General features: G+C 45.8%; 1 protein-coding gene across 1 annotated transcript in view; it reads left to right on the forward strand.

Annotated features, from left to right (window-relative positions):
* Positions 1-846: 846 nt before the first annotated feature.
* The window catches only part of PLP2 (proteolipid protein 2), a 47,057-nt gene continuing 24,574 nt past the window's right edge, over positions 847-23,329 (forward strand). Inside the window, 1 exon segment of the mRNA XM_066580601.1 lies at positions 847-1,018. Within this exon segment, the coding sequence (XP_066436698.1) occupies positions 923-1,018 (96 nt within the window). The 5' untranslated portion in view covers positions 847-922.

Here is a 23,329-nt window from a genome sequence, read left to right on the forward strand (position 1 = left end):
AAGCATTGCTACATAAGCTCTTCTGTCCCAAAGTCCTATTCTATAATGGTATGGCTATTTAATCCCTTCCATGCCTGCTTCCTGTATAAGCTCTTCTGTCCCAATGCCATATTCTATAATGTCATGTCTATTTAACCCCTTCCATGCCTGCCTCCTATATAAGCATTGCTACATAACCTCTTCTGTGCCAATATCCTATTCTATATAATGGCCTGGATGGTTTTGTAAAAGTACTGTTAGAGATAACCTCTTCTTCTGTGCCAATGCCCTGTATTCTATGACCATGGCTACTTAACCCCTTCTATGCCTGCCTCCTATATGTCCAAGATTACATAACCTCTTCTGTGTCAGGGTGCTATGCTATAGGATCAGGCCAAATTAACCCTTTGCTTCCCTGTATGTGCATTGCTATATAACCTCATCTGTGCTGCTGTTCTATTCTCTACAGGCATGGTTAATTAACCCCCTTCCTTGCATGCCTCCTGTACGAGAATTGCTAGATACCCTCTACTGTGTCAGTGCCCTGTACTCTATGCCTAATTAACTCTTTCCATGCCCCACTCTTGTATGACTAAATAACCCCTTCTGTGCCAGCATCCTACACTACATTATGGCAGCTGAGCATATGGCCCATCTCCTGTATGTGCACTGCTACATAATCCATTTTGTGCATCACATTGCCCCTATGCCAGTTCTGTGCCACCCTCCTGTATTCACTGCACAGTAACATTGTTTCAGCCTGTTGCACAGTTTCCCTCCAGATGTAGCAGTACATTCCTGCCAGAAGCCCCGGCCTCTCCTCTCCTTACACGGCAGTACACGGACACCGGGAACACCCCTGCCAGCCCCTGGGTGTGCCCTGTACCCCGCCCAGTGACAGCTCCCCACAGCGCCAGCTGCATCCGTGCCCCTGTGTGCCAGCATGTCGGACACAGAGCCCGAGCGGAGTGCCAGCTCCAAGAGCCTGATCATAGCCTACATCCGTACCAGGAAAGGAACCATCTATATAGCAGAAATAGTAAGTGGCAGTGCCCACCTCTCTGGCATGACACCCCCTCTTCTCCTCTCTGCCATTTTTTGTCTTCAATTCCCTCTCTATCTAGTTCGCGTTTTCTTGCTCCTTAGAAGAGTCACTTCTTTCTTCCCTCCTTTGCTTTTTATGACATGTGTTCTTGCATCAGGAAGGGTGGAAGCCACATTTGGCACATTTGAATGAGACCTGGTAACTGTAGCGCCAGTGTGTGGATATGGGCAGGACTGTGCCACTTAACCGCCAGACAATCCTAAGATATATGTAGATGGCTGTACTTATTCAAGCACTTTTGGAAGTGCTCAGTAGGGGTATAGGCATGGTGATGCCAGGGGTGCCACCAACAAAACATTCTGGGCTATGGCAGCAAGCAAAATCTTTACTTAGCTATTTACTATCACATAAGACGGTTTTCGGGTATGTAGGAAAATTAATGTAATCCTTCCAACTCCTGGGAAAAGTAGAGCATTGTTGGCGCTGCTCAGGTGTAACCGGAAAATCTCTTAGCAAACGGGCGGATATTTAGCAGTTTCCACCCGCATGGCCAAAGTCAGCAGCGGGATCTCTCTTGGATGTGCCTTGTACATGTATACTGAGTCTTTCTAGGGAGAGCGGTGTGATGTGCATGCCATCCCCTTGCATTACTTTGCAGTATCAAGTATATTACATGGCGCCCATTCAAGTAAATGCGACAAGTCCCCCAAGGTGGTGGTGTTTGCAGCAGCTTCATCTCCAATAGATGGGTGACTGATAAGAATATTCCAGCTGCATCCATGCATCTGTAATACAGACGAGTGTCCCGCCTGATTTCGGGCATCCTGCCCCGAAATACGGGCATCATCGTTTCCTATGAGTTCAGATCGGGAGACCTGCGGTCAGGCCAGAACACCCATCTGCATGACAGACGCATAAATGCAGCCGAAATACACTCATCTGCTGTATTTACACAGGCGAGCATGACTGCGGTACGAGAAACGTGGACCACAATAATGAAATGAAATTCGGAATGATATTGCATTTGTAAAAATGCAATTTTTACTGCAAGTGCGATGCGATTTGCAAGAAAATGGCATTGCATCACTGAACATGCGATTTTCACATATTTTTTCAATAGGAAAGTTTAAAATTCACATAGCACACGCATGGAACACATATGTACAGGCAAGTGCCACACTCATAGCAAGTAATGGGGGGATCATCTGCAATCTCGCAGAAAAATAGGATGTGCGCCACTTTTTCCATCTCGCAGGATCACTGCGAAAGGAAAATTGCATTTGTAAAAACATCTCTTGAAAACAATGGGTTCTGTTTCCATTCAAGTTTTGTGCATCGTGCAATGCACAAAACTCACACGGGAAAATAGTTAGTGTACACATGGCCTAAGGCCAAACCTACATGCCCAGAAATAACAGGCCGAACGAGCGAATGATGTTAGAGCTTGTTCAAAGGATAAATCGTTACCCCTGTTTCCCTGAAAGTAAGACATACCCTGAAAATAAGACATAGCAGGATTTTTCTGGATTTTTGAGGATGCAGAATGGTTTTTCAGTATTTTTGAGGATGCTTGAAGTATAGTAGAGATGAGCGAGTATACTCGCTAAGGCACATTACTCGAGCGAGTAGTGCCTTAGCCGAGTATCTCCCCGCTCGTCTCTAAAGATTTGGGGGCCGGCGCGGGTGACAGGTGAGTTGCGGCGGGGAGTGGGGGGGTGGGGGGGGAGAGGGGGAGAGAGAGATCTCCCCCCGTTCCTCCCCGCTCTCCCCTGCCCCCCGCCGGCCCCCGAATCTTTAGAGACGAGCGGGGAGATACTCGGCTAAGGCACTACTCGCTCGAGTAATGTGCCTTAGCGATTATACTTGGTCATCTCTAAGTATAAGCCCTACTTCAAAATTGAGCCCTATTTACAGTTAATAAAAAAGGACAATATAAATAGTGTCCAGGCAGCTGTACATGTAAAAAAGTACAATCTATTGGAGCAAAAATTAATATAAGACACTGTCCTATTTTCGGGGAAACAGGGTAGGTGTAAAAGCAACTTTAGTGTATATCTGTTGAAAAAAGTTTTGGAGATGCTAGAACAGACTCGAGGCTTTATGGTCCTTCTACATGGGCCAAGAATCTCACGAGTCTCATCTGCCTGAGCGAACGAGTTGGTGACATCATCACCAGCTTGTTCACGTTCGGGCAGCCTGTTTAGACTGCAGGATTGTCCTCTGGCATTTATCGGTCAGTGTTTCACATTCCTATGAGAAGTGCCCGAGGTGGCGCTGGTTTTTAGGCTGGGCGAAGCTGAATGATGAGCGAGATCCTCACGATTCGCGCTTGTCGCTCAGTCGTTGGCTCGTGTTTTTTTTTTAACTTTGTCTTTATTAAACAGGTTAGAGCATACATTCAGTGTTATCACAGTTTTGCAGGATTTTTCTTTGTGTAGGTGTGGATTGTCTCCACCTGCATTTTTTATATTAATTATATAAAACATAAAATAAAACATTAAATCAAACAAGTTATGTACATTAAATCAAAACTTTGACCCATTTTGACCACGGATTTTTTGTTTTTTGGTCTACTGACCTGTATGTTGAGGATCTGCAAAATTTATGGAGGCCCCGCACGGCCACGGCACGGTCTGTGTTTCACCCTAGATAGGTATGTCTCCCATTGCCACCCGTTCCTGGAACCAACAAGTGTAGTAGAAGCAGTTTCTCAATCTATCTTTTACCCTTTGTGGTAGTAGTTGAATAAAACTCCCCCAGGTTTCGAAGAAGGCTTGTACCTTCTTTTCTTTAAAAAGTGATGTTTCTGCCCAGTCCATTTGAAACAGAAACGCTAGCTTGTCCAGGAACAGTCTGAATGGAGGCCCTGTTGGTTGTATCCATGTCTGTAAAATGGCCTTTAGTCCTGCTGCTGCTATGAAGCGTAGTAATTTCCTGACACCCCTTGAGCAGTGATAGATTTCGGGATCTAAGTAGCCAAGTATTGTCCATGTTGGTTCTTGTGGGCAAAAATTCGTCAGGTGTGTTTTTGTGTAGTCGCCTATTCGTGTCCAGAAATCCTGTATTGAGGGGCATGTCCACAAACTGTGGTATAGGTTTGCGTGTGGTGCTTGACATTTGAAGCAGTTTGGGGTATCATAGATTCCTATGTGGTATCCTCTGCTTGGAGTTAGGTATGACCTATGAGCAATTTGCAATCTCATCTCCAGGAACCTGGCCGATGGTAGGTACCTATGTGCCGAGGTTAGAGATTTCATTATCAGTGTCGGTGTGAAATCGGGGTTGTCCGTGGCCCATTTGCCCACCCCCGGATCAATGTCCTCCTGCTCTCTCATATTTCTTATTGCCCTGTACAGCTTTGAGATCATGCCCCGCGGACCCGTTTTCCTGGTCATCCATGTGTCGCCTGTTTGTACCCAATCGTTGGCTCGTGTTTAAACCGAACGATAATTGTTTCATGTAAATGGAGGGTTATCAATGGCTTGGGGCAAGTAATCTGTCACGTTTGTAATCCTTGCCTACTGTTGTAATCTCTACGCAAGCAGAACAGCATCAAAGTAAACAGGGCGTTCTAGTAATTGTTCCTGGATGGTGTCTACAGAAGCAGACAATTACTCCAGTGTGTGAGTGGGAATTCCATAGCTTCTGGGACATAATACTGAATATCTGGCCTCAGAGGTCCCTGAGATTTGTTTGAAGAGACTACTAGAAGACAATCTGCATATAGGATGTAATATAGTCCTCCAGGTGACCCCTTTAAGGGCCTGTTCACATCACGCTTTAGGTTTTATCCCTGTTTATGTCTAAAATGCTGAAAACAAGATCAGGACGGAACCCCTAGATGGGAGCTATCTCTGTCATTGTTGAAAGCTACTGAAACAGAGACCAACAGTTCTCCATTTTGGCAAGGATTTTGTTAGGTTCCAGCATTCTGCACCGGAAAGAATGACGTGGTGGGTCATCTGGTGATCACATAAACATTTCCATATAGATAGCAGTATGGATGCTATAGATATCTATATAGGTGCCTGATCCTTACTATAAGGCCTCATGCACACGGCAGGGCATAACTATAGGGAATGTAGGGGATGCGGTTGCACCCGGGCCCAAGAGCCTTAGGGGGCCCATAAGGCCTCTCTTCTCCATATAGGGATCCCAGTACTATGAATTAAGCATTATAGTTGGGGGCCCTGTTACAGGTTTTGCATTGGGGCCCAGGAGCTTCAAGTTACGCCTCTGGCACACGGGCACGCATGGATTCCACTGCTGAATCCTGCAGTGGAATCCGCCTGTGCCCGCAGACATGGGCATTAAAAGACAGCTTCTTACCTCTCCAAATCCAGCGCAGGTCTCTTCCGTCGTGGCCGGATCTTCTTTCTTCAGCATGGCGAATGCGTCCAGGCACGCTGGCCAACGTTCCCGGCGTATGCGCAGTGCCTTTTTCCTTTTTTTAAATCTCCTGCTTTCCCGCAGATCCACGGCACATCCGCTGTGACAGCTACGGGTGTGCCACGGAGCGGACGACTTCCAATGACTTCAATGGAAGCCGTCCCTGCGGGATCCATAGGAAGACACAGCATGCTGCGATTTCTTCACATCCGCATGCTTTAAATTGCCTTGCGGATGCTAATGCATCCCTATGGGCGGCTTGATTTGCGGATTTCCCGCACGGGTGCCGCAAATCATATCTGCCCGTGTGAATTGGACCTAATATAGGATGACTTCACACAGGACAATTGTCGCTCAGAAGTGTGACCGTAAGCGACAGTAGTTCTGTGTAAGCACGGACACCAACAGGGTGGCGAGCGAAAACGTATTCATTAGTCGCTTTGTTTCAGCTCACCTAAAAATAGGTGCTAGTTTATTAGTTATCGGCTGGTGTAAATTAATTCGTTTTTCAATGTTTTTGCCTTCTCCTTAATGCTGATTGGTTCCCGAAAATACAGTCCTTGCTGGTCTTTGAAAGAAGATTCGCAGTGGCGGTCTCTCACTGGTTTGGCCTTTGACGGAACAGTTGGTGCTGCGGCCTTTCGCTATTTCGAGCGACTATACGGACAATAGTTGTCCAGTCTAATCCCCCTTACTGTATGTCGGCATGTGGATGTTATATAGCTATTACGTTGTCCTGCAACCGTGGTTCCTGAAATCACCCCCCTGTAACTTAGGCTATACCACAAAGTTTGTGATCTAGAATAAAAGTTTATAGAACCCCTTTATATCCACATGTGTAGGCGCTCTGTTACTGGATTCAGAGATATATATTATATTACAAGCTGGCTGACTCATGCCTGATGTGTAATATTTTTGAATCTTCAGTTACCACAGCGCCTTTTCTTCTGTGGAGATTACCTTCCTAGGGCCTCGCTGCTGCTTCTGGGGAAGGAATGAGTCATATACGAGTAGAGTAAATGCTTCCTGTCACACCCTGGCCTCGAAGCAGGAGTGTAGGCCGCTCTAATAGCCACTGATTTACATCTTCCTTGTTATAGTCAGATTTTTCATTAATTCCTCGGCCATTATATTTACAGAGAAGTTGAAGTGCCGGCCTCCATCGCAGGGAGGGCGTAGTCGATCCATGGGGTCCATATATTTTTTTCCCTTTTTTTAGCCTTATTGGGGGTAAAAAGCTAAAAAAAAATTATATAGTTGTTTATTTTTAAAATAAGCATATTGACGCTAAAATAAAGTATGGGAATGGGTTCATTTTGTTTTGGACATTTCGATATATCATTTGTATAGTTTTGGATTGCAGGGCGCATATGGCGATGGTTGTGGGTGGTATCGGTAGTGGGTCTTTTTCTTTTTTATGTATATATTTTTATTTTCTTCTATAATTTTTTTATTTATTTTTGTAACTTTTTTTTTTACCATCTATGATCCCTATAACGTCATATAAGATCTCTGGGGGTCATTCACATTGCATTTTTTTGTTTTAATTTCACACCTTTCCACTGTATCTGGGGCATCCATGGTATCCCACTGTAGCGACAATAGTCACTAACAGAGGTTATCAGGGTCTGCTAGGAGCCTGCAGCACTGCTGTAACAGGGGGCGCCCAGCAGTCACGTGATCGCTGGGTTGCATAGTGGAAGTAATACTTCAACCCTCACCCTTTGATACATGGCGTTCGTTGAGCACTATGTAGCATGGAAAGGAGTTAAAAACCGCTTCTCTCTTCTCTTCCAGGTCCTCATGCAACATGTTTTTTAGGCTTTATTCCCATGAGCGTATATCAGCCGGCCGTTTTCACGGCCAGCTGATATATGCTGTGATCTGATGCATTGGATTCTATTGCATCAGATCACATGGCCATATTCTTGTGACATAAAAGCGCCCGGCCGGCCAATATAGCGCCGGGCATTTTTATGTTGGGCCCAAAAGATAGTCCTGGATCTATCTTTTAGGGCTCATGTCCACGGGCAAAATGAGATTTAAAATCCGCAGCGGATCTCCCGCGCGCGGATCCGCACCCCATAGGGATGCATTGACCACCCGCGGGTAGATAAATACCCGCGGATCGTCAATAAAAGCGATTTTTAAAAAAATGGAGCATGAAAAAATCTGGACCATGCTCCATTTTCATGCAGGTCTCCCGCGGGGACGGCTCCCGCGGGCTTCTATTGAAGCCTATGGAAGCCGTCCGGATCCGCGGGAGACCTAAAATAGGAATTTAAAGCATTTACTCACCCGCAGCGGGCCGCGAAGCTCTGCTCTTCCTCACGGCCGCATCTCCCTTGCTTCGGCTCGGAGGATGTGCCCGGCGCATGCGCGCGGCACGTCGACGACGTGCCGGCGACGTGCCGCCGGCGTCAGGAATTCATCCGCCGGCCGAAAATGAAGATCCGGCCGTGAGGAAGAGCAGAGCTTCGCCGGCCGCTACGGATAGGTAAATGCTTTTAAATTGCTATTTTCAGCGCTCATGTCCGCGGGGCAGGAGGGACCCGCTGCAGATTCTACATGTAGAATCTGCAGCGGATCTGATTTTCCCCGTGGACATGAGGCCTTAGGCCTGAATATGTCGGCCGCTGCATGGGCTCCTATGGGAGTCCAGGACAGTGGATGGAGGTGGGAGGCAGTTTAGCAGCGTGGCTGCTAAACTCCCTCCCTCTGCTCCCCTTCCCGCTTTCTTTTTGCAATGGGAGGGGGCGGAGCTGGGCTACGCCCCCTCCCTGCCCCTTGTCCGCAGCCAGCAATGGGAGGAGGTGGGACAGGGTGGCGCTTTGCTCCGTCCCCTCCTATTGCAAGAATGAGTGGGGAGAAGTGCAGAGGTGAGCCTGCGAGTGGGAGAGAGGGGAAAGGGGTGACGGCATGGTGACCTTGGCGTATATGCGTCTGGGCCCATGCCATGCAAGCGGGCGCACAAACTGTAGATTTGTGTGCCCGTTCATGAGCTTCTACGCCCCAAATGGTAGCGTATATCGGCCGACTGTAAACCCCGGCCGATATACGCTCGTGGGAAGGAAGCCTTTGGCCGGATTCATATGAGCATATGCTTATTAGCGTGTGCATGAGCACAGTGTTTATGCAGAACAAACATTGCTCTTTTGCACCTGCATCGGCATATTTTACTGCAGTTTTGGCGTGCGCAAAAAATACACATCGATGCTCCAAGCCACAATTAGTCTAATGAATTCCAGATGTGTTCTCTTTCCTACGCAATTACTCAGTGTTTCACGTATCTCCTACCGTGTTCTGTGCACATTTGCGCATCCCTATTGACTTCTATGGGGACATTTGGTGCTTAAATGCTCAGGAAAATGGAGCATGATGTGGGGGTTTTTGAGTGACCGAAAAGCACAAGAAAAATCTGCGCGTGTAAACGAGCCCATTGAAATCGATGGGTTCTATTTACTCCGTATAATACGCACATTTGAATCCGGTCTTAAGGAAAAACACATTTTTCTGGTTCCAGAATCGCAAGTTTAGGAGTATGATATCGGCCTGCGACTCTTGCCCCCTGAAGCGGGGATGTGGGGTCCTCGCAGGGCAGGGATGTGTTGGTTGCTTCGGAGCCTGTGGAAGGATAGGAACAAAGTAGTCATTGACGATTTATTTCCCTAACAACATAGGAACTTTGCAGGGTAAAAACACCGGATTTATTTTTGACTCCCTGACCCGATTATTTAGTTATTTAGGAAAAGAAAACCACCTTGTTTTTAAAGCTGAAAGAGCCGCAGCACGAATCCTCCATCAAACAGCCCCCTATATCTCAGCTTTCAAAACCTTTTTGAGTGTAACATAAGAGCAACAGGGACATAACTATAGTGGGTGCAGTGCACTGGGGCCCTGGACCTTTAGGGGCCCCATAATATCTCTATCCACGGGTAAAGCACATGTTCACGAGCGCAATATCAGACCGAGTTTCACGGCCCAATATCGCGCTCGCCCGTTTGTAGGTAACCTCAGAGTGCCTTTACACTGAGTGGGAAATTGGCAGCGAATACGCAGCAAATCCACAGTGGCCAAATCTGCACCTCAAATGTGCCTCGGATTTGACGAGTGTGAAATTTGCATGTTGTTTTAATAGTAAAAATAGAAAATTTGCATCACACTTGCCAGAAACTCGCATTTTTTTAACCTTGTTTTATTGAGTAATTAACCCGTTTAGGACCAGACATAGTAAATTTACGGCGGCTGGTCCTGGGCTTAGAGTACCGCTGATAGTAAAATTATGGCGGTGCTCTAAGTCTCCTGGCTCTGCAATCAGTCAGAGGCAGGAACAGGTTATCAGCTGTTAGTGACAGCTGATAACCCGGAGCAGAAGGCAGGAGGGGGTTTTAACCCTTCCTGCCTTCTGCTTCCCCAATATTCAGTGAGCACTGTATGGGGAAAGTGAAAGTAACATGTACTTTCACTACGGGAGCCTCGGGGGGGGGGGGGGGGGGGTCATGTGACCTCCCGGAATTCCCTGCTATGCAGAGCTGGAGGGTCAGACTAGACCCTGGCAGCTCTGCAGGTGACTAATGTCACCATAGGGGTTGCTTTCCCCTGTAACTAGGGCTCCTATGGACGCCCTAGCTACAGTGGGAAAGTGTCAAATAAAGAGAAAAAAAAATGAATGTCCCCCAGAGGTCTTATATGATGTCATGGGGGACATAGATAGTAAAAAACACAATTACATACACATATAAAACAAAACAACAGAATAAAACAATACATACAAAAGAAAGAGAATAACACAAAGCAGACGCCAACCAAAACTGTCGCTGTATGTGCCCTGTAAACCAAAACCATACATACTATATATCAAAACGTCCGAAATAAATAGAGGAACCCTTTCCCGTACTTTATTTTAGTGTAAATATAAAAATAATTTTAAAAAAACCAAACTATAAATGTTAAAAAAATCATTTTTTTTTTTAGCATTTTAGCCCCAATAAAACTAAAAAAACTGAAAAAAAAGGCAGTGAAAAAGATATTAAAAAAATAGTCCTATATGTCACGGAAAAAAAATGCAGCAAAAATAATTTTGGTAGCTTAAGGTAAAAAAAAAAGGAGCAGTAAAACCGCCACATGGGTAAAGTCCCTAAAAAGTGTCTGGTCGTTAAGGTACAAAGCAACCTGGTCCTTAAGGGGTTAAAGAACATCAAAACATATTTGAAAATGTAGTTAGTTGAATTTAGGATATAATCATAATACCTGTGAAAGTCTAAATGGTACCTGGGAGGGTCCAGGAACTCATTAGGTCAACCAATTGCTGAAATGTGTTTTGAGTGTGGGTTGTGGTTGATGAGCCACACCAAATTTCCCAGATTTTGTTGAATTTATCTGGGCACTTTCTATTTTGTATACTATCTCTTCATATGGGAGAATAGAGTTGACTAGATTGCGCCATTTGGGGGGCATTGGGGGTCTCCTATCCATCCTGCGCAATGCTACAGCCTTACGGGCCAGAAACAAGAAAAATACGAAATTGCCACTTCTCTTCATCCAGTATAACCAGTAAACATTCAGAGGGGTTTGGTGGAAGGGGCATTCCCAATAGTTGTCCTAGAAAGTCTGTAACTTCTGTCCAGAAGGAGTATACCATCGGACACATATGCAGCGACCGGGACACGAGGCACACCACTGAGGAGATGGCATGGGTAGTTGTTAGGGTTGTCATGGTGGCACTACCAAACTCCTCCCCTGAGGGACGCATGCAACCCCGGCCAAGGCACCACTATGCCTCTTTCACGCAACGCTATGACAGCGGTTACCTGAATAAAGGGCGTAGTGGGCTTGAATAAAGATGCCACGGGTGACGCCACCGTTCCTTACTCTGCAGGATGTCTGATGGGAAAAGTAGGAAAATCCACACAGATATTTGACAACTTCAGTCACTGGGAATGGTTCCAGAGACTTATAACTTCACACACCAGTGCAGGAAGAAACAGGTTAAAGAGGTCAGGGAGGAGAACACAGGATGAAACCAGGGCTACAGTCTAGGTTATCTGTATGACGCCGCTCCTGGACACACACACACTGGGACACAGGATGACACCAGGCCTACAGTCTAAGTTATCTGTATGACTCCGCTCCTGGACACACACACTGGGACACAGGATGATACTGGGTCTATAGTCCTAGTTATCTGTATGACTCCGCTCCTGGACACACACTGGGACACAGGATGATACTGGGTCTATAGTCCTAGTTATCTGTATGACTCCGCTCTGGGACACACACACTGGAGGCGGACAAGACGCTCCACTGACACTTGCAGACAGGTGTCTGAACACTGCACGGCAGGCTCCTTCTCTTTTTCTCTCCTAGGATAGGGGTCCTGGCATTAGGTCATCGGGGTACCTCTCCTCCGCTTCCATCCTTCACCACATGAGGGTTAAAGGTACCCTCATGCGGCCGGCGCTCACTCTCCACACACTACCATTGAAGGAAATGGAACCCTCACACTCACTCCTTACACTCCTATTTATACCTTACATATCCACACGACAGGACAATTGGTTACAATTTCCAGACATATCCCAGACATTCACAGACATTAACCTCTTACATGCTGCAACTGTGCAAATATACATAACTAAAGACAAGACAATTTGCACAGAGTATCCACATAAAAGACACGACATGTATGACAGTTATGCAGGGGCCAGTTATATGTACTTTGGGCCACTACACATGAAATGGTTAAAGTTAGCGTTGGGTGTCTGACAATCATGGCATTGCTTGTTAGAGATTCTATTCATCTTAATTATCTACTCGATGTCAAATAGCATTGATGTATAATGTGTAATTGAATCAGTTTGTTATTAGCTGTTGACGAGACCGCAGTGCAGGAGGACATTGCATCACTCCACCCCACTTCAGGCCTTATTCACATGACTGTATATAAGCCGCTATTTAGCCGTGTCAGGCAAAAATCGCGACCATCTGAAGCTTTGGATTCTGATGCATTCATTCAGATGAATGATTTTTAGGCGCATAAAAAAATTTGACAACCGAAAACAGCGACTGATTTTCTACGCTGCATCAAAAGATACGCAGGAAGCTCCCATAGACTTTAATGGAAGCGGAAAAAAAGCGAGGGGAGGGAATTTTCCTGCATCCAACGCTGGGAAAAGAAGACAGCTGGCTCTATTAAAGCATTAGTAGTAGTGATGAGCGAGCATACTCACTAAGGGCAATTGCTCGAACGAGCATTGCCCTTAGCGAGTACCTGCCCGCTCGAGAGACAAGGTTCGGGTGCCAGCGGCGGGCAGGGAGCTGCGGGGGAGAGCGGGGAGATCTCTCTCTCCCTCTCTCCCCCCCCGCTCCTCCCTGCTGACTGCCGCTACTCACCGCTCCCCCGCGCAGGCAGCCGAACCTTGTCTCTCAAGCGGGCAGGTACTTGCTAAGGGCAATGCTCGCTCGAGTAATTGTCCTTAGCAAGTATGCTCGCTCATCTCTAATTAGTAGTCATTTCGAGGGTTCTGCTGAGTGATGGATTTCTGCGCTGCACCATATTTTTCAGCCATCACGCAGCAGCCGCATGCATGGATGGCCGAGAATACGCTAATTAAAATTGAGACTTGATCGAGGTAATGCTTTATTCATGCAATTAATGGCGCATGTGAAAGTGGCCTCAGAGAGAGAAGGGATCTTTTCTCACTGTTTGACACCCAGTTTTACGTATGATACTTTAGTTTGAATGAGGTATGTATATATCTGCGAGATTAACCCCCTAGGTCCCTGCATGCGCAGAACTCCTATCAAGGGGTAGGTGGAAAGGGATTGATGTGGCTCTGGGAACTGAGCATAGAGCGCATGACTTAGTTAGAGGTATCTGTAAAAGCTGGATCTAGGGAGGTCAATGGGAAACACTTGCGATCCTTTCACACGCATGAGGATCTCAATTTCACATAAGCGATTCCATTTTTTAATCAAAAACACTTCACATTGCCGTGAAAATTGCATGTTGGTGAGTGTGATATCGGGCCGTATTTCTCAGCCCGATATCACGCTCGCCCGTGTGAATGTAGCCTTAGACGTGGAATCCATGCCGCAAAATCTCCGGTGGAGTTCAACATTGGCTACTTAAGAAAGGGCATACCACTTTTTTAGGGAGTATTTTGCATATTATATATTTTTGCCTATTTTATGTTGTCCACATCAACCATGAAAACTGAGATGGGGTTAAAATGTTAATAAGCGGGTTTCTTAGAAACAAGTTGTAAGGTTTTCGTGGCTGAAAACTGTAAAGACTGAATACTAATTCACTGCACAGAAGAGCACTCAAGACTGTATGTAGGCGGCAGCTAAAATTCTCCAAGAATGATGACAATTCCTCGTTCTACAGTGAAGCCTTTATTGTCAGTGAGAAGAATGAAGCTCGATTATATAAACCAGAGGACAGAAGGATGGGCTGAAGATTTGGCTTCACATGGAGCAACAGCGGATACCTGCTTATAACTACATGTAAAGACCTCCGTAGAATACACAGTAGTCTTGTTAAGCCATAATTAGTAGGTCAACGATCAATTGGTAGGTTCCTTACACGGTATGTAATTTGCAGACAGCTGCCACCTGACTATCATCTGACCACCAACGATGATGGCCCCGTCTGCATAGGATTGTGTTGCCTGCCCACTGAAAGACAGAAGAGGCCAAATTATAGAATTTATGGAAGCTTGTTCTCTTTTACCTTGCACATAGTACACCATGTAAATCAGCTGGCACATACTCTATATAACCAAGGTGCGCCAGGTGCTCTTGTGTGGCTTCTGAGCAGTGCCAGCATTAGATTAGATGGCACCTTGTGTGGAATAACCCCCCCCCCACACACACACACACACTCACCATCATACATAAAAAGCCATATGTATTGCACTGATTAGCAGTCTTCCTGTATTCTCCTTGTGCAGAAAGCAGCATACCCAGACCAGAACAGCTCAGTGAATACATACTGTACCAGAAACAAGCTAGGCTTATAACATAAGTACAGTACCAGAACCAGGCCAAGTACAAAAATACAGCACCGGAACCAAGCTCATAATATAAATAAGGCAGTAGAACTAAGTAATTGTGTTGCAAGGGCACCGTGGGTTCACAGGGGCATTTCAGAACATCAGAATGGAGGAGACAGAGCCAGAAGGAGGTTGATTCAGTAGTTGCCACATGTAGGAAGAAGATCATCCAGCCAGGCGGACCTGCAGTGGCCTGGGGCTTGGGTGTTGTTAGACAAGGTGTATGTCTTTCTCACATTAACTGTTTTGTCTTGTGTATGTATTAATAATCTTTCTTGTCGCCCTAACCCCCCTTTCGTTACCTGTGAGTTGTGTGTAGTCTCGCGAGGAGGAGGAAGGCGGAGCTAGAGGAAGAGAAGAGGTGGTTGTAGAGATGTAGTCGGTGGAGGAGGGTGTGTCCGCATGAGACTGAAGCGGATTCATGCTTCTGCCCCCGCAGAGCCGCGGGGACGTCTCACATTCTGTGAGACATGCAAACCACAGGACTACAAAAAGAGGCAATGATTTGAAAGAGTGCAAGCAGATATGTACAGCTGGACAACCGAAAGGCAAGAGACAGGAGTAGTGAGAGGAACGTCATGTCAGGAGAGTACCCCCTGGGGATTGTCACTTCAGATAACTTAGGCTAAGGACATCTACTATGGGAAGGAAAATGCCTCCTAAGAGAACATGTGAGAGTGTGTGTAACTGAAACAAGTCAGGAAGAAAGCCTGTGAGAAGTGTTGTGTTTAAACCGTCATCTTGCTGTATCCTTGGAAAATCAAAATTGAATAAGTAAAGTAAAGGAAACTGTGTACCTCTGGTTTTGAAACTTAACTTTGTATGGACTCTGTTATTTACCAACAAGTGACTAACTACTGGAAAAGAGGTACTGGCGTTGTTGTAGAAGCCGAAATCCAACACGATACCAGGGACATAGGAAATGAAGATTTATTCAATGTCGACATGAATGAGTCTAGGAGACACAAAGGTTCTCAAATCCAGACTGACTTGTGACATCACAGCAGATTCTTAAATACTAGATAGGCAGTCTTATTGGAATCTAACACCTATTGGCTCATCTTATCTCTTAAACCAGTTACAAGTACAGAAAGTAAGTGGCAGTCGAAGGTAAGGGTGCGGGCAGTAAGGGGGATCATCGCTGCATATGTACAAAGTTGTGAATTCCTGTGCTTCTCCTAGTACAGCGTTGCACGGTCTCCCTGACGACCACTTACTCACACAGCAAAAGTTTACATTCTTGAGAAAAGGAGATTGCATTTCCGTGTTCATAGTTGGGGAACTGAAATATTATGTGAAGTTAGTATACAGTAGCTGTATTTCATTTGTTAGATACTTATAATTACGTTATGTGTAACCGAACAATATATGTTTAATATGCTTCAGCCTGAAGGCTGGTAACAGAGAAACAATAGCTTATAAGTCCTCGTACCACATTCCCCCCTTTGATAGCTATTATGCACTTATAGCTTATCATCCTTATTTAGGGGTTTAAACCACCATAGACTTTAGTATAGCCTGTGTATCCCATGCTACATCAGTGTCTATCCATGATCCAGTGGGAGAGTATACTTGTTTACACTTGTAGTAGGTGGTCTTATTGTATTTGTAACCCCCTGATTGTCTCCCCTTACCCATGTAGTAAGTATGGTACACTAATGTTCTTGTGATGTGTGTACCCATTCTAACTTCTTGTATTCATTTATTACAATTATTGGCACAAGTCCAAATTTCCTGTATAGCGTAATTCCCCCCCCCCCCCCCCCCAACAGTCTTTAATAGGTTCTTCAGTCTTCTTGTTGTCTTGCAGCTGTAGTTATCCCCTCTCCTAGGTGTTTGAGGGAAAAACAATGTCTCTGTGACGAAAACACTGTCTCTGTGACGAAAACACTGTCTCTGTGAAGGAAACACTGTCTCTGTGAAGGAAACACTGTCTCTGTGAAGAAAACACTGTCTCTGTGAAGAAAACACTGTCTCTGTTGCTTCCTGGGCTACCAGGAGGGGGCAAGGTACTTGTCTGGACTAAGGCACTTCTGGAGGTTTTTTTTAGATGAGCTGCGGGGATCTGTCAGGTGTGATAAGCAGGCACGGTCAGTGTAGGCCACATTGACTCTGGTCTGGTGGATTCAAGGTCCCATCTCAGCAACTTTAACAACAGTCAGGGTAGATGGGATAACGGTGTATGGACCCTTCCATCAAGGTTTGCGAGGCCTCTGGTGCCAATCTGTCACTCAGACTTTTTTCCCTGGAAGAAAAAAGAAGTACACAGCAGTATCCAGACATATAGGTAACCTTTGCACAGCAATATTCAAACAAGTAGGTAACCTTTCTCCTGATTTTTTGGTAATGGTTGCCATGGTCTTACCCAGGGCAAGCAGTTGCTGGTAATTTGTCTGCTCTAATCCCCAACACTACTTGGCTAGGCCTCCCCTACATCATCTTAAGAGGGGAACTAACAGTTATTTCGGTGGGGGAAGATCTGTTTCTGAGCAGAGCAATGGGTAAGACTTGTGGCCATATTAGGTGAGTCTCCTGACAGAGCGTCTCTTAGGCAAGTTTTAAAGTCCAGTTCATGCGCTCAGCCTTCCCTGAGCACTAAGGTCTGTAGGCAATGTGCAGTTTCCATCTGATCTTGAAGCAGTTGGCTAACTCTTGTTTATTCTCCGCAGCAAACGCTGGTCCATTTTCCGTACCGGTAGGCCGTGTCTTTGAATTATGCCTCTCGGTAGTGTTCTGGCGACTTAAGTTGATTTTTCTCAGTCCTAGTGGAGTAGGCCTCCACCCACTCCGTGTAAGTGCAGACAAAGACCAGGAGATACTTCCATCCATCAGCTGCAGGCATTTGAGTAAAGTCCACTAGTAAATCTTGGAAGAGAGCAGCTCTATAAGATTGTATCCCTGGAGTCTTAAGAGGTCCTTCTCTGGAACTATTTTCAGGGTATAAGACACATTTTCTTCTGCTCGCCTGGTAAGTCTTAGGATGTACAGCACATCTTGAATTAGCTCTTCCATAGTGGTGGACCCATAGTGTGTCCTCATGCACTTTCTTGACGATCTCCGTTGCTAGTGCTGTTGGGACCACACTTCTTCCATCTGAGAGAATTAACCAGCCTTCAGGTGTGTATTTCCCATCTTCTGTCTTCAGCCATTCCTGTTCGCTTTGATTGTAGCAAGGGTTCCAGTTGCTGAGGGGAAACAGGAAAAAGGCTTGTAGTTTGACAGAACTTTTGGCGTTTCAGGAGAGTGACAGCTCGCTTGGCATCAGCATCTGCCTTTCTGTTTCTCTGTGCAACGAGTGAGTCTCCTTTCTGTTTTCCTTCACAGTGACTGACCCATACCTCTTCTGACAGTTCCGGAATGAGAGGAGAGTGCTTCACTTCTTGATCCGCTGAAGGGACCAGACTCTTCTCTCAGGGTCCCATAAACATACAGTGTGAGGAAGGCCTACTTTGAGTCAGTAAAGATATTGACTTTCAACCCAGCTGCCAGCTTTGGGGCTTCTAATAAGTGCATTAAGTTCTGCCTTTTGAGCTGAAGTTCCTTTGGGCAGTGGTTCTGCTTTTGTAGTAGTCTGTAGGGTGACCACCGCATTTTCAACACAGCATATGCCTTCATCCATGAGGCTGCTACTATCTGTGTACTATTCAACATCAGGAGCTTCGAGAGGTGTTTCTCGTAGATCAGGATAGCTGCTAAAGACTTCATTCATCACCTAACAGCAGTTATAGTCAGGACTTCCAGTTCTGGTCAGCAACAGAGTTGCTGGATTTAGAGTAGTACACACTTCCAACGTCAGTCTTGGGTTTTCACATAGGAGGCCTTGGAACTTGGTCATGCAAGCATTTGTCTGCTAGTGGTGACCTGTGGCATCAATCAAAGTTAGGACAGAAGATGGCACTCGTACTGTAAGATCTTGACCCAGGGTTAGCTTGTCAGCTTCCGTAACCAAGGCCACTGTTGCTGCCAGTCTTCGCATCCCATGGCTGCATTATCAAGTTGCTTGGAGAGATGGGCAACAGGTTGATGCCATGATCCCATCATCTGGTTGAGAACGCCGATCACCAGTTTCTTCTTCTTATGAACATACAGAATAAGTGGTTTCTCCAGATTAGGCAAGGCCAGTGCGGGTGCTTTTAGAAGAACTTGCCTGATGTTGTCATAGGCCCTTGTATGTTTCTGCTTCCAGCGGTAGAGGGCATCTTCACCTCCCTTTGTGACTTCATAGAGGGGTTTGGCCATTGTAGCAAAACCGGGTTTCCATATTCTGCAGAATCCGGCAGCTCCAAGTAATTCTCTGACTTTTTCTTCTGGTTGTTGGTACAAAGATATTGCAGACGACCTACTTCCTTTCAGCTTCCAGTTGTACCTTTTTCTTGTGAGATATGAAATCCCAGGTATTTGACAGTTGCTTGGCAGATCTGTGGCTTCTTTTCTTGAGGCTTTGTATCCAGCTTCATATAGAAGACAAAGCACTGTCTTCGTGTTCTGCAGACTTCACACAGAGGTAGATCTGGTTATGAGGAGGTCATCCATATGCTGTAGTAATACAGTGCCTGGCTGGGAAGAGAGAGAGAGTTTCCTTAGGTCAGTAGCAAGAGATTCTCTGAAGAGTGCGGGCAAGTTCTTGAGCCCTTGGGGCAAGTGGCACGTTTCTCCAGTTCTTGGGTCTTCCCATTGGAAGGCAAAGATAAGCTGACTGTCCTCTATTAGTCTGATGGTGCAGAAAGCGTCTTTCAAATTCAGCGCAGTAAAGCGAGTTGCTTCCCCAGGTATTAGTCCAAGGAAAGTGTACGGGTCGGGCACTGTCTGATGCAAAATAACCACAGCTTGATTCACTGCTCTGAGATCCAGAACTGGGTGATACTCTGTTATTCCAGGTTTCTTTACAGGCCGGAGAGGGGTGTTCCTGGGTATTGGCATCTCCTCAGGATACCGTACTTCAGAAACTTTTCCAGATGCAGTGTGATGCCATGGCAGGCAGCAGATAGTAGGCGGTGTTGCTTGATGGACACCGGTTGTGCCCCTGGCTCCAGCTGTACTGCGACTGGAGGTATATTCTTGTTACATATTCGAGTGTAGAACCAAAGTGCCATCCCTCTGGGCAGGAAAACCACTCGGTGACACTGACAGCTGACCCAGAGACCGGATACTCACTCCTCAGAACATGGCTTGGTACAAGGTGGAGACTAGGACTGAGCTAGCCCTGCATTGGTGAGGAATATGGAATCCCTGCCTAACAGAAAGCAGGGTCATCGTCCTGACAAGAACGGCCCTGAGCTGGAATCTGGGCGCTGACTAACCCTGTCATGACCCTAACACCGAACGGGTCATACCAAGCAAGAACAGAGGTCGAGGGTGAGACTAGGTAACAGAGAACCTGGAAGGTACACAAGTTGCAAATAGCTACAGCAGACTGCAAATCAGTAGCAACAGAGACACTGTAGAAGTAGCAGCCACAAGCTGTCATACACTTCTGAACTAGTCCTGGTGGATTGTCTTCAGCCCATACTCCTAGCAGCTTCATTACTAGGTTCGGTGTGGTTCTTGAGTGTTCTGGCTCATGAATGACCGCAAACAATTTCCATTCCTCCTCCTGAGGCACTGTGAGTGAGAAGATATGGCCAGGAGTTGAAACATCTTTCCCAAGTTGTAAAGGCATCTGTCCTTCCAGTTCAAAGGACACTTGGGCCTGTAGTTTTCTCATCATATCATGTCCCAATTTTGGTATTAGACAGTCCGGTGGATACAGTAATTGATGTGGGAATTCTTTGTCTTCCAAGGTGCATTGCTGTGGTACAATAAAGTGATGCTTCCTGCCTTGTCCAGTAGCTCCCACAATCTGGGCTATTCTGTGTTAAAGAGGTGCTAGTTGTTAGGTTATAACTGAATGTTCAGCTCCGGTATCAACCATAAAGTTCACAAAATGACCCCATTCATTTATTCTGACCATAGGTTCCTGGGGGCCCAGCAGGTAGGAACCTGGTCATCCTCATTCAGCATTATCTTCATACCGCAGAACAATAGGAGCAAAACAAGATGGAGGTTGTGGGCGGGCCTGAATGGCTCTGTCATGTGCTCGTCTCTGGTAGTGGCCATATTGGGCCTTGCCCCTTCCTCCTTCTCTTCCTGTATGAGCAGAGGAAGTGAGGGGGCAGTCTCTACTCCAGTGACCATGCTTCCTGCACATTCTGCATTGGTCTCCAGCAAAAGGGGCGGTGTTGGGACCCGCCTTCTGTACGTATGAAGGAGGTGGGTTGTTCTGGGTGTTGTTTCGGTGGTGGAGCTGTCTCGATTGGATTTCCGCAACCCATCCACCATCTTTTTCATTGTTTAACAGTCTTTTGTCCTCCAGCCATTGTGCGCTGTAACTTTCTTCTAATTAGCATCCCAGTTCAGGTCGACATCAGAATACTATGCATTTGCTATATCATATTGGATTATACTCTGTCAGAAAACTCACCAAAACCTGACAATCCCCTTTCTCCAGATTTTTAATTAACATTGCTTTTTGCATAAACTTACAATAAAGACAGTAATTAATTTCATTATCAGTTTCTATTCCAATAAAGCAAGCAATGTACCGCTACAGGAATTCTTACATTAGAAGTTCAACACACATTCCCCCTCCCTTTTTCCCACTGGACTGTCTATCTGAAAGACGGGGAGGGAGATGATGGGGGAAAGTGAAACTGCAGCTTTATCAGAGGTGTCCGAGAATCAAGCATTAACCATTTATCTATTCCTGTACACCATAACACTTTTGCACTGTCTAAAGAGACTATCGAATTATCACGTAATAATCCTTTTTCTCTCTCTGAAAGTTTTGTTTTTTTTTCTCTCAGATTCTGCATGAACTTGCATAGGGAGACAAAAACTGTATGAATGAGAAAAAGGATTATTTCCCCCATTTAACAACTATGTGTGCAGGCATTTTTTAATACAATATCGGGCAGACCAGCATAAGGTGGGTGCTAATGCAGGCTGCAGGCAGATAGCCAGTGGGGTTTGACTATTCCTATGCAATTCGGAGAACGCACCAGTCCTTGAACTACCAATGCAATGCCAGGTAAAAGGTACATTGATGAGAGGTGAGAAGCCCGTGCCTGTTGTGGAGTTAAGATGGCACTTGGGCGGCTGTCTAAGGTATTCTTACAGCAGATTCTAAAATAGCTGCTGGGCCATGGCTGGCATTGAAATGGGCATCGGGGGTGTGGCCTGACTGGGCGATGGTAAGGGGTGGTCCTGCACACTAAACACGTATTAAGGTATGCAGACTTCTACTGGCCACATTAACAACACGGCCATCTATGCAATAGGCAATAGGGAGGAAACACCCTTCATGACACATCCAGGGTGGAGCCCTCAGATGGTGAAGAAGGGCTGACCTTCTTTGTCTTTCACACAAAGCACTTCTAAAAATCGCCATCTTGTCTAAACAACAGCCAGTTTTCCATCACTAACTGTATGATACCATTTACTGAAATTCTGCAACATACATTTCAAAGGTAACACTTGAGATAGCGTTCAAATCCTTGGTAGATCCCATCTACCAAGCTTATTTACTTAAGACTAGCAAGGTTTGTTAGCAAATATCTATGAACCGTGCTACGATGACCTCCAGAAGAGATCACTGTTTTCTCTACTAGCTAACACGGTACCAAACCTGACTAAATCACATACCAAGGTGTCAGATTATAAGATGCCTTTTGTTAGAGGCACCTATATACGGAGCTCAATGATCTCACACTTGTGGCATTTATTCATAGAACTACAAGTCCCAGCTCACAAGCTAACCACACCCCCTTCTTTGTTCTACCTCTGACCATAGAGGCTGACATAAGAAGGAGACGCCATATTGTCCAATTTCACATTACTAACTTTACAAGACCGTTTACTGAAGTTGTTTTTTTTTAGCATGCATTCAAGTGGTGACTGTAAGATCGCACTGCCCATACTTGGTTGGTACTGTTTTCTCTATGCACTGAAAACAATACCCGAGTTTCACACAGTTTTTTTACGCTGGACTGTTTATAACCACGGAACGTTTAAAGACAAAGCGTCTTCACTCCCAAAATCCGATAGAGTTACTGAGGCTCGTCTAGGATGTGATCAAGATCCTCATCCACCCCTACGGGGTAGGTCGTTTACCTGCGATTGTCTTAGACCAAATCGCTAACACTACTTGACAGGGCATATCATCTCAAAATCACAAAGCATACTACTTCACAACTTCAGAATATATCTCAGGACCCGGGTCTTACCTTTTCAGCTGATTTCAGAACTTCCCCATATACCATTCAGTTCCATAGTCCCTTTAGGGTTCCAGCTGCTTGGTCTGAAAGTATAGACGCAGCAGGCTAGGAGAGTGTTCCATTTTACCCAGAGAAAGTTACTGGACGGGGCCCCATGGTCCGGTCTCCGTAGCCTCTTTGTCCTTACCTGCAGACAAGAGTGGATGTAAAAATGCAATCTGCATCAGATCCCGGACACGAGCCCCCAGATGTTGTAGAAGCCGAAATCCAACACGATACCAGGGACATAGGAAATGAAGATTTATTCAATGTCGACATGAATGAGTCTAGGAGACACAAAGGTTCTCAAATCCAGACTGACTTGTGACATCACAGCAGATTCTTAAATACTAGATAGGCAGTCTTATTGGAATCTAACACCTATTGGCTCATCTTATCTCTTAAACCAGTTACAAGTACAGAAAGTAAGTGGCAGTCGAAGCTAAGGGGGCAGCAAGGGGGATCATCGCTGCATATGTACAAAATTGTGAATTCCTGTGCTTCTCCTAGTACAGCGTTGCACGGTCTCCCTGACGACCACTTACGTCACACAGCAAAAGTTTACATTC

This window comes from Eleutherodactylus coqui, chromosome 10 (genome assembly GCF_035609145.1).
Source record: "Eleutherodactylus coqui strain aEleCoq1 chromosome 10, aEleCoq1.hap1, whole genome shotgun sequence".
Classification (NCBI taxonomy): Eukaryota; Metazoa; Chordata; class Amphibia; order Anura; family Eleutherodactylidae; genus Eleutherodactylus; species Eleutherodactylus coqui.